The sequence below is a fragment of the Leptodactylus fuscus genome, chromosome 1, assembly GCF_031893055.1.
Source record: "Leptodactylus fuscus isolate aLepFus1 chromosome 1, aLepFus1.hap2, whole genome shotgun sequence".
Taxonomy (NCBI): domain Eukaryota; kingdom Metazoa; phylum Chordata; class Amphibia; order Anura; family Leptodactylidae; genus Leptodactylus; species Leptodactylus fuscus.
This window is the reverse complement of record NC_134265.1, coordinates 148028080-148040241: the sequence shown is the minus strand read 5'-3', so window position 1 is coordinate 148040241 and position 12162 is coordinate 148028080. Positions and strand designations below refer to the sequence as shown.

At 40.9% G+C, this 12162-nt stretch overlaps 1 protein-coding gene across 1 annotated transcript in view; it reads right to left on the bottom strand.

Annotated features, from left to right (window-relative positions):
• LOC142209269 (guanine nucleotide-binding protein G(q) subunit alpha) overlaps nucleotides 1-12162 on the bottom strand; it is a 73111-nt gene that overhangs the window by 33328 nt on the left and 27621 nt on the right. The window contains exon 2 of the mRNA XM_075278208.1: nucleotides 2478-2662. Within this exon, the coding sequence (XP_075134309.1) occupies nucleotides 2478-2662 (185 nt within the window). The remainder of the gene's footprint in view (nucleotides 1-2477; nucleotides 2663-12162) is intronic.

The window sequence follows — 12162 nt, the reverse complement described above, 5'->3', positions numbered from 1 at the left end:
TCCCTGCCTACTTAGCCCAACCGCCGACCCATATTATATACTTACCCTCCACGCTTCTTCCAGTGAGACAGCTCCTCATGTACTGCTCCTGTACTCCTTCTCAGCAGAAGTGATCCACCTCTACTGTGCATGTGTGGAAGCACAGTAGAGGGAAATCCACACAGCCAGAATCATTACAGAGGGAGGAGCTATCCCGCCGTAAGAAGCCTTAATGGTAAGTATAATCGGGTGGATTGATGGGGGGGGGGGGGGGGGAGTAGGGGAGGTGGAGTAGTAGTGGCTATCTGTTTCTGGAAATGGGGAAATAGATTTTCTCCAGATAATCAGAAAATGGGTAACTATTAATTTTTTATGTCATTTAGAAAGTAGATTTGAGCGTTTTCAGAGTAGTAGTCTGAAATGGTGCAGAGATATGAAGCACTCATGCAGCACAAAAGAAAATAAAAATTAAAAAAATAAATAAATAAATAAATAAATAAATAAATCACAAAATCCACCTTAGGGTTAACATTAAAGACTTTGGTTACATGCACACAAATGTTGTGAAGAACACTGCAGTCTAATGAAGGATCTGTTAAAACTGAGAAACATAGGTCATATCCTATTTTTTGACAGCCCATTAATGGGGTTTTCCAGCTCCAAATTTATTTTTCATACCGATGACCTATCCTGTGGATAGCTCATCAGTATGTGATCTGTGGACGTCAGACAACCGAATGTCACACAGATCAGTTGTTTCAGCATCCTCAGGGTGCTGGAAGCTGCAAGTGGATGGAGCAAAGTGCAGCACTTATCCTATTTAAGTAATAGCAGTGCTGCTACCCAGGATCTACCGCTATACAGTGGATGGGGCTTCTGAGCAGTTCCTATTACTTAAAGAGGGAGAGCGCTGCACAAGCTCCTAGTCACCTGGAGGCTGCTGGAACACCTGATCTGTGCAGTGTTTGAGGCCAGTTGTCCTCTTTAGATGGACCATCAATGAAGAAAGAAAAAAAAAAAGTCACATCAAGATTACTGAAAAATTGTTACATAAATATTGTTACATATCTTCCCAATTCATTTCATTAAAGAGGACCTTTCACCATTTTGCCCACAGGCAGTTCTATATACTGCCAGAAAGCTGATAAAGCCTCCCTGATAATGCTCGTCTATGGACGAGTACTGCGAGCAGAGGGAGGGGGCGTTCCTCCCGGCTCTCACAGTACAGCGCGATTGGCTGTGCTGTGAAGAAGGACGTCTCTGACTGAGTGTCAGAAACGCCCTTCTGACCATAGAAGAGCTACGGTACCGGGACCGTAAGCTCTTCACACTGGGCCCAGATCGGGAAAGCCGACAGTGCACTGAACTCAGCGCACTGTCAGCTTTCCGGCAGTATATAGAACTGCCTGTGGGCAAAATGGTGAAGGGTCCTCTTTAAGGAATTCTATGTGTAAGGCTAGGTTCACATCTGCATTGGGAGACTTTGCCGCAGATTCAGCCTAAAACTGGGAGAAAGAAGACATGAGACTATAATGTCCATGGGTAACCACTTTTGAAGTGGACAGGCTCTTAGTTTTGCGTGTCTCCATGTGGACTCGAACAAAGAAGATCCAAAGGCTAGTGCAATCTAGTTTTTTTTCTTGCTGCTTCTAACACTAGACATCAGGACCAATAGGTTGGGTAGCAATAGTCAAAATCTGGCTTCAGTGACATTATGTACCTGAGAGACACAGATTTATCCTCATTTACTTCTGTAGAAACCAAGACTTCTTGTATCATGTAATTATATGGACTGACCCTTACAGGCTCTGCCCAGGTGACACCGCACAATATCACGATTACAGATTAGTCATATTCCCGTCACACAGTAACGTTTACTTCACACTTATTTAATCTATAACATTTAGAAACAAAGTGAATCCTAAATACAGACTGTCATAAGACAAACATTTATACATGTATTTTTTTTTTACTTTGTCTTTCAATTTTGGACTACAAAACAAAACTGAAGTAAATACTGATCAAATACTAATAAGTGTGAATGAAGCTTTACAATGAAGAAAATTACTGTTAATAATTTCCTTGCTTATTTAGGAGAATATTGAAGAGCGGATAACCATACCTCCAGCAGAGCCAGCTGGCATACATAATACTGACTGAACAGGTAGCACAGGATGAAGGAAAGCAGGGCGAGAGCTTAAACTCAAGACGGTGTTGACTTGAAGCAAACAGGAGGCTAGATTTGCATCATTGTGTGCATCGAATAAGAATTTGAGTTTGTGCCATTCAAATCTGAGTTATATTTGAGTGGATTCTACTCATTTTGACGTCATCCTCATAGAATTGCCAATGGTGATGCCCATCAGACATTACAGCGGTTTAGGTGTGGAAACAGAGCAGGTAAAATCAATCAAATATCAGGTAAATTTACCATAGTAGTTAACATGTTTAACTGGGTCCTTCATCTTGTTTTACAGAGAAATTTAAGTGAAATTTACCTTGTTGTGTTCATACTTGTATGGAATTTTAAGGGTCTCCATAGCCCGGATCATAGCTTGCATTGCTGTGAATATGTTCTGATAGACAAGCTTAGTGAAGCCCCTCTTATCTTCATCAGAGTAGCCAGATCCATGGATAATCCTCATTTGTTTGATGAATGTACTTTTTCCACTTTCTCCAGTGCCTAAAGAGCAAAAGGAAATACATAGACAGTCAAAGCAATGCAAGCAAAAATGAGCAGATCCTACTGGTAATACTCTGTACATGGCATCAGCAACACAAAACTTCAATACTATTGAATTTTTATGTAACCCCCCCACCACCCAGTTTAAATGCAGAATCTATCCCTTATTTGAGACAAATATGGAAAGCTACTTCAACCATAAGGAGAATAAAGAATATAGCTATATGGATATATACAAAAATACACATACTGAAGTATAGCCATAGTAGAAGCAGCATGCCACTGCGCATGCGCCCAGGCCATTTTTTAGCAATGTCAGTTCGCGACTTAGACGGGACCCGAGGACATCGCAGGAAGAAGAGGTGTGGATGAAGACGGCGGACCCTGAATGCCCGCCCACCGTGCATGATGGGTAAGTTGATCACAATCTTTTTTTAGGGTATTTTAAAATTGGGGGGTAGTGTAATATAACTTTAGCGGTGCCTGAATAGCCTTTTTAAAGGCTATTCACGCATATGTGGGGCTCTATCAGCATGATTTTGCTGATAGAGCCCCTTTAAAACAGGAAAATTAGACTTAGATCAAGAACCCCCTGAATACCATACAAGTAGGCTTGGGTAACTAAAAACCTCTCTCAAACAATCGCAATGTAATCCTGCACAAAAAAAATAATAGTATAAGAACTATGGAACAGCTGCTGTAGTAGGGCATTATGGGGTAATATTGGTTACTATAAAAGGCATTAAAACCATAACATCTTCTATTCATTATTGAGGCCAATAAAATATTTAGTGTACAATGGACCCCAATAGTAGTTAAAGGATCCAATTGACTTATACTCAAGTCTACCAGGTTTCTGTCATTTTGACAATAGTGGCATTCAGCACTATTCTTACCTTAAAATCTGGCACAAGTGTGAATATGGCATTTATCAAACAAATATTGTATGGATTTATTTTAGGCTATTAAATTAGCTTTAAATAAGATCAGTGAATTTTGACTTCTGAAAACGTCACTTGGTAGAAAGCAAACCCATGCCTGCACTTATATACATAAACATAGGGAGAATGCATAAATTGGAAGACTCAGAGAAGCCTGTAATTCTAATGTACAGTAGCTGAGCAGGTTGAAGCTTACAAATAAAGGATGGCACAAAGTTTCTTTAGATTTAGTGGGTGGTATTACATCGAAATGTACCTCAATTTACCACTAACGCTAGGTTCACACCTGCATTCAGCTGTCCGTTCTGTGGTTTCCGTCTTCTGCATGCCAGGAGACGGAAAGCACAGACCGGGTCCGGCCGTGAGCGTTTTATGCTCTCCGCCGCGAAACCGTTTTTTAAAATCCGGACACAGAGTACTGCATGTCCGACTCTGTGTCCAGATTATAAAACCCGGTTTCGCGGTGGAGAGCATAAAACGCTCACCGCCGCTCACGGCCGTACATCTTTCTCATCCATTCAAATGAATGGGTATGAGAGACTCCTGCAGGTTTCCGTCTCCTGCATCTGTTTTATGCAGGAAACGGAAACCTGAAGTACGGAGTGTTGGGCGCAGATGTGAACGAGCCCTTAACAGTAAAATACAGAAAGACAACTGGTTGCTCGGCATGTGCAGCCTGACAACCCCACTGAGGAGATGACGGATTGGCTATGGATACAGTTACTGAAAGCCCTCAGTGGTCCTGTTCACAACATGATTTCTCTACTGTTAATAAAGTATAAAATGTTAAAAGGTACCAACAAATATGGAAACAACCTGAACAATATGTCACCATTATATTCAATGTTCTTCAGGGCAAATTATCACTTGTGACTCCCCATATTGCTAAATTCAGTAAAACTACCAGTTTTAGTATTTTTGATGCTGGAAAGATAGTCTTTGGTCCCACTCACTTTGTTCACTTAACATAGTTGTTCCCTCTTCATCATATAGAGGATATAGATATGGATTTCCATTTATAAAATCAGAAATGCCCTTATTATGAATTTCACTTTTGATAAATCTATTGTAAATATGCAGCTTGAGTTTAGGAGTACAAGCTGTACATAAAACATATAAGAGAAACCTTTACTGTTGCTAATGTCCGTTGCTGTCTTCATGATGGAAGGAGGCCTTTATCTTCTGTTACAAGTAAACAAACATGACTCAAGATAGCATTCATCATGTTGTTTACCTTCGTGCCAATGGGAATGGACAAAGAATCAGTCTGTGACACTTTAATGTCCGTTGCCATCATCCTTTGATGAAAGACAGCAGCATACATTAGCAACAGTAGTGTGAACACCCCCTTACCCTTTTTAAAGTTTAAGTTGTACCACTTTTTTTTTTTTTTTTAAATCAATGGCATTTTTTTTTTTTAATACTGTGTATAGCTCCCAGCCTCCCCCCCGTTACTTTGCAATACAGCAAGTGAATTATCTTTTAGCTTCTTCCCTGACACTAATTGTACTTGGCTCATGTCCCATGTGAATGGGCAAGAACATCTAGGTCACATTTCACACTTTATTTCTACTGTACACTTGGTGTATGTGTGTATTAGAAACCTGTCCTGCTTTAACACTTGTAAAAACAATCTTGCCAGCACTGAAAGCATGTACAAGTCTGCTGACAGGAGATTTAAATAGCGTATATTAAATTCCATCAATCTGATGGTATTAACCGTATGGAAAAAATTAGGCTACTTTCACACTACGTCCCACCCACCTACTGGTCATATACACCAAGAAAGCGCCTGATGCATAAGTGAAATTGACACAAAGAGTTCAATGTCATCAGCACTGCAGATGGATGCCACTGCAAGGAATAGCACAGCCTACAACTCCATTCCATGCAGCAAAAATATATAAACCCTGACAGATACTACCTGAACAGAGGGCATTATAGATTCCTAAACTAGCGGCAACTAGCTGGATTCCTCAGACGTAATCTATACACTTAAGGGTAAAATTGTCAGCTGATCAGCACCAACAGAAAGCCAAGAAGCTGCTTGTACTTAGAGAGCAGCCATTGCAACAAAAGGGAGCATGCTCAGCCTGGGCATACAGGATAGTGAACGTTCACATGCACCAAGTCACTGCAGCCAGGGAGGAGAAGATGTACCATAGACGAATAGCGGGCCTATACTAGGGCTGGTCGATTAATTGAAAAATTACCAAAACTGATCAACAAAGATAACCAACATGATTTTGTTTACATTGCATATTTCAGTTTAGTTAATACAGTGTTCGCAAGGTTCTACCTGCTGTTTTATTCAGATCAAACACCTCGCTATTGGAATCAATTACCCTCTACTGCACGGGATGGCAACCCCTGGCGCACATGCCATGACTCCCTGACACAGCTACTTCCTCCTTTGTGCCATGTGCTTTATAACTGATTATCGTGTCTCCTCTGTTTGATCAGCCTCCGGTACCGGCATCCGTCGATCTGGTCTGTAAATCTGCAAACTAGTGCAGGTGTGATGGAGGAGGCTGAGTGAAATGAATATTAACATGGTTCTCCCCTCAGCTGCAAATTTATGGATTGGATCGATGTTTGCAGATGCAGATATAAAACATAGAGCACAGAGGGGTTAAATACTGGAACATATTCTGTGACACACCAATGAGACACTATACTATGGGAGATACCTAAAGGCGCATCATACTGTGTGAGGCCACTAATGGGCTATACTCTGTGTACCAGTGGAGCATCGTTCTCTGTGGGGCCAATAATTGAAGGGGGTGGGGAGCTAGAGGGTCACAATACTGTGTGGACTTAACAATGGGGCATTAGACTGTGTGTGTGTGGGGGGGGCAACAATGGTGCACCATACTGTGTGGGGTATGTTAAGGGCCACTAAGAACCATTATACTGAGTATAATGGAGGGCTTGTCATTCTGTTGCACAAAATAGCACAGCCTGTTACACTATTTTGTCAAGAATTTTGCTCTACCTGCAATGGAAGCTTCTAACAGAGCATCTAAGGCAAAACTAATCTGCATTCCTATTATAACTGGAAGTGCTGTTATAATAACTTATGTAGGGGTTGACTAACTACGGCACACAGAGCACCAATTTGTTTTCTAATGCAAATAGTCACACCGTACAAAAAAAAATTGCTTACCCCTGCTCTAGCAAAACTGTTTTATTGGCAGTCCCTGGCAGTCCTCACTTTAATACGTATTGGTTTTCAGCTACCTGCTTGTTTAGGGATACTTCTGCATTATTCCTTTTGTATATGAAGCAATCTTGAAACTCACAACAATCAGAAGACTCTTCTAGTTTGACAGATACAGTATATCTATTTGGTACCAGATGGCCCGGAAATACTGATAATCTGGAATGTGATTAAAATAGTCACATCCCAGATTAACAGGAAGTTAACTGCAATATCAAACTCAATCTCTGGAGCTAGTTTAACTGATGTGTTAGTGAAGTGCATTATTATATTTGCAGTTATTGTAACATACGTACTCATAAGTACTTACTGTCACTCCCTCGGAAATAGTAGCAGTCAGCAGCAGATAATTCAGGTATCTGCTCTCAACACCATCAGCAATACTGGAGAGCTATACCAACACCCTAAATCATACTCTGTATATTTCTTCTTTATGTGATTCTCTGGTTTTATCTAACATCTTAACATAAACTGGGGAATGTATAATACGTGTAACCTGTAGTCTCCTTTAGAGTCACTGAACCATATACACACACCAATTCCTGGTCCCCTCTGCTGTCTTCTACAATGGGTAGCACTAGTTTTTCAGACTACCCTATGCACTGTGGGCTGCAGTAGTCTGAGACACTACCCATACTTATGAATGAACTCGCCGCATTAAAGACATCATTGCTGTGCCCATCCTGTGTATGATCTGTAGCTTACATGACTAGTATGACATTAGCATGGGGACTGGGAAACTGATAGCCTAAAGACAATAACAAAAGAGAAAAAAAAAGGCTACCAAATAAACTGGGAAATGCATAAGAGTGTACGTTAAAAGAAAGGAGATTAAATCACTTACAAAAACGATACTTATCGTATATACTCGAGTATATGCCGACCCGAATTTAAGCCGAGGCCCCTAATTTTACCACAAAAAACTGGGAAAACTTACTGACTCGAGTATAAGCCGAGGGGGGGGGGGGAATGCAGCAGCTACTGGAAAATTTCAAAAATTAAAATGGTCTGAGTTTTTGGGTGCAGTAGGTGCTGGGGAAGGGGAGGGGGTGTTTTGGTTGTCTGTCTGCCTCTTCCCTGAGCTTGAGGACTGAGCTTTTTTCCCCCACTTGGAGTTCAGGCTGGCTGAATATAGGGTATCTGCAGTGCTCCTATTAACCCCTTCCCAATGGAACAGGAGCACTGCAGATACCCTATATTTAGTAGACCGGGCACTTTCAGACACAGGGATACCTAATGTGTATTGTTTCACAGTCATTTTCTACTTTTATATGTATTCTAGGGAAAACAGTGATTTAGAACATTTTTTTTATTATTATTTTTTTTAAAGCTTCTTCTTTCTTATCACTATTTTATGGGAAATCCTATACACTACTATTGCGGCTGGTCACAGATTTCCCCACAAAAAAAAATAAATATTTTTTTTTGCTTGACTGGAGTATAAACCGAGGGGGGCTTTTTCAAGACAAAAAGACTGTGCTGAAAAACTTGGCTTATACTCGAGTATATACAGTATTAGAAGAGTCACTGCTTTAATAACTGAAGGGGTACTAACAACTCAGTATATAAAGATAAGAGAAAGCTAGATGTACTCTAACATCCTCATTTATTATTATTTATCTACCAGCACCAAAAAGTCTCTACAAGAAAAAAAAAAAAAAAAAAAAAAGGCTCTAAAAATAATATGCAGGAAGACAAACAGGCAGGGATAACACACACGCACACACACCATTAGATAACTTGACCACAATAATAAAACCGAGACCCAAACCATAGGACGTTCATGCATTCATGGTCATACCCATTGGCAGCAAACTGAAGACCTATGATGACAATTATGACAGATAATGGTTAGAAAACTTAAAATATGCCTCTAGTAGTGCTGGGAAGTTTAACAAAAAAAATTAATTTTTTATATATATATACACACACTCACCGGCCACTTTATTAGGTACACCTGTCCAACTGCTCGTTAACACTTAATTTCTAATCAGCCAATCACATGGCGGCAACTCAGTGCATTTAGGCATGTAGACATGGTCAAGACAATCTCCTGCAGTTCAAACCGAGCATCAGTATGGGGAAGAAAGGTGATTTGAGTGCCTTTGAACGTGGCATGGTTGTTGGTGCCAGAAGGGCTGGTCTGAGTATTTCAGAAACTGCTGATCTACTGGGATTTTCACGCACAACCATCTCTAGGGTTTACAGAGAATGGTCCGAAAAAGAAAAAACATCCAGTGAGCGGCAGTTCTGTGGGCGGAAATGCGTTGTTGATGCCGGAGGTCAGAGGAGAATGGCCAGACTGGTTCGAGCTGATAGAAAGGCAACAGTGACTCAAATAGCCACCCGTTACAACCAAGGTAGCCAGAAGAGCATCTCTGAACGCACAGTACGTCGAACTTTGAGGCAGATGGGCTACAGCAGCAGAAGACCACACCAGGTGCCACTCCTTTCAGCTAAGAACAGGAAACTGAGGCTACAATTTGCACAAGCTCATCGAAATTGGACAATTGAAGATTGGAAAAACTTTGCCTGGTCTGATGAGTCTCGATTTCTGCTGCGACATTTGGATGGTAGGGTCAGAATTTGGCGTCAACAACATGAAAGCATGGATCCATCCTGCCTTGTATCAACGGTTCAGGCTGGTGGTGGTGGTGTCATGGTGTGGGGAATATTTTCTTGGCACTCTTTGGGCCCCTTGGTACCAATTGTGCATCGTTGCAACGCCAAAGCCTACCTGAGTATTGTTGCTGACCATGTCCATCCCTTTATGACCACAATGTACCCAACATCTGATGGCTACTTTCAGCAGGATAATGCGCCATGTCATAAAGCTGGAATCATCTCAGACTGGTTTCTTGAACATGACAATGAGTTCACTGTACTCCAATGGCCTCCACAGTCACCAGATCTCAATCCAATAGAGCATCTTTGGGATGTGGTGGAACGGGAGATTCGCATCATGGATGTGCAGCCGACAAATCTGCGGCAACTGTGTGATGCCATCATGTCAATATGGACCAAAATCTCTGAGGAATGCTTCCAGCACCTTGTTGAATCTATGCCACGAAGAATTGAGGCAGTTCTGAAGGCAAAAGGGGGTCCAACCCGTTACTAGCATGGTGTACCTAATAAAGTGGCCGGTGAGTGTGTATATATATATATATATATATATATATATATATATATATATACATATACATATACATATATACATACACACACACACATACAGTATATAAATAATATATGCCAATCGGCTCAATTAATTGTTAGGAACTTCGCCATTCAATTATTTTGTATCCATGCCATAGCCATGATGCGGCTCCCCTCTGGCCCAGCAATCACCTGATGCACTGGGATCAGAGGCTGTAAGAGCTGCTGGGTCCTACAGAACCCAGATCAGCTGAGACAGTCATGGGCAGGAGGCTGTATTCCTTCTGGAGCTGGGGCTTAATGTATCAGCCCCAGTTACAGGGGAAGTCAGCCTCTACCACAAAAAAAAAACAAAAAAAAAAACCTGCGATCAGATATCCCCAAAGGTCTATTATGAACTTATGGGGACACAATGTAAAAAAAATAAAAGAGGGGGGGGGGGGAGCCAAAAAAATTTAAAAAATTAAGATAATTTTAAAAAAATATAAAAATAATACTCCAGTAAAACTCCTTTATTACAGGTTCTAGCTCCACCCCTGACAACACAATCCAAATTAACATAATGGAGAGGAAAAACTATTTTATGAAAGGTTTTTAGTAGAACGTTGTGCTAATAAATTAAAAAAAAAATAAATAAAAATGATAAAAGAAAAATGACACATTTTCCATCCTCTTTCGTTTATATTTTCCCAGAGATAGAGATAGATATATATATATATAGATATAGAGAGAGAGAGAGAGAGAGAGAGAGAGAGAGAGAGAGAGAGAGAGAGAGTTTTTAAACGAATGCAAAATAAAAATCAAGCCCCATGTGTCACTGAAAAATATGCAGAAATTAGTAGAGCAACGCGTATGCTAAAAATGTTATAACCGTCAAAACCGCACATACAAAAATCCCAAAAATGTGTTTGGTCCTGAACCTGAAATTTCCCCGGTAGTGACAAGGTTAAAGAAAGTCTACCACCCCCTCAAAGTGTATTCAACTGCTGCCACCATGTTACGGAGCACACTACCAAGATAAACAACATACTTTTGTAATTATGTCATTTTTATAGATTCTGAAAATAACAGCTTTGAAGTTTTATGTAAATGAGGCAGCTGGTGCAACAGGGCGGAGCTTCTGCTCTAGGAGTACTGCTCTTGCCACTCAGAACTTTACTCCTGTTTGCACCACCCAATGCAGTGAGAGCTCATCTTCCCACTGCTATAACCTCCTTCCTACTTGAGTAGAACAAGCAGTGATCCCCAAGCCTGAAGGCGCATCCCCAGTGCACAAGACTTCAAAAGCAGTTTCTCTCTAAATCTAAAAGGGTAACACACAAAGTATATTCTTCATCACTGTTGTGTGCTCTTTAACATGATGGTGGAGAAGGAATATACTTGGTGAAGGTAGACTGGTTTGAGTTCCAGTATCAAACTATCCATGGATAGGAATGGTGCAATGTCTGTGAAAAGACTTTTTTTCCTACTTTTTAAGTCTATATAAAATACTAAATACTGTATTTTCATGACCCTAAAAAGTAGAACAACATCTCTGTCTACCGCCCAACCCCTGCTCTCCGCTCACTCAATGACCTAACACTTACATCCTCTATTATCAGAACCTCCCACGCTCGTATACAAGACTTCTCCCGAGCTGCACCACTTCTCTGGAATGCTCTACCCCGGACAATCAGATTAACTCCCAATTTCTACAGTTTCAAACGCAAACTAAAGACGCATCTTTTCAGACAGGCCTATCACAATGTCTAACGTAAACCCTTAACCCTCCTCTGTCTCCACTCCCACACTTCCCCACATGATATGATGTCATCTAAGGATAACTTTATCTGTCCAAGCTCCATCCACATGTTACAGGACACGACTGTCAACTGCTCATAAAGTCTTATGTTTATGCAATGACAGTCACCTCTATTACAAAAGTGTCTGACCTCTGCATAAGCAATGCCGCCCCTGCTACCTCTTGTGTAACCCCCTCTACCTTATAGATTGTAAGCTCTGGCGAGCAGGGCCCTCAGTCCCATTGTGTGATATGATTTTCTTTGTAATGTATCTTTCTGTCTGGATTTGAACCCTACAAATTGTACAGCGCTGCGGAATATGTTGGCGCTATATAAATAAAATTTATTATTATTATCTATATGCAAGGTCTCACATGGCAGATCTCAATAAGTTAAGGCATC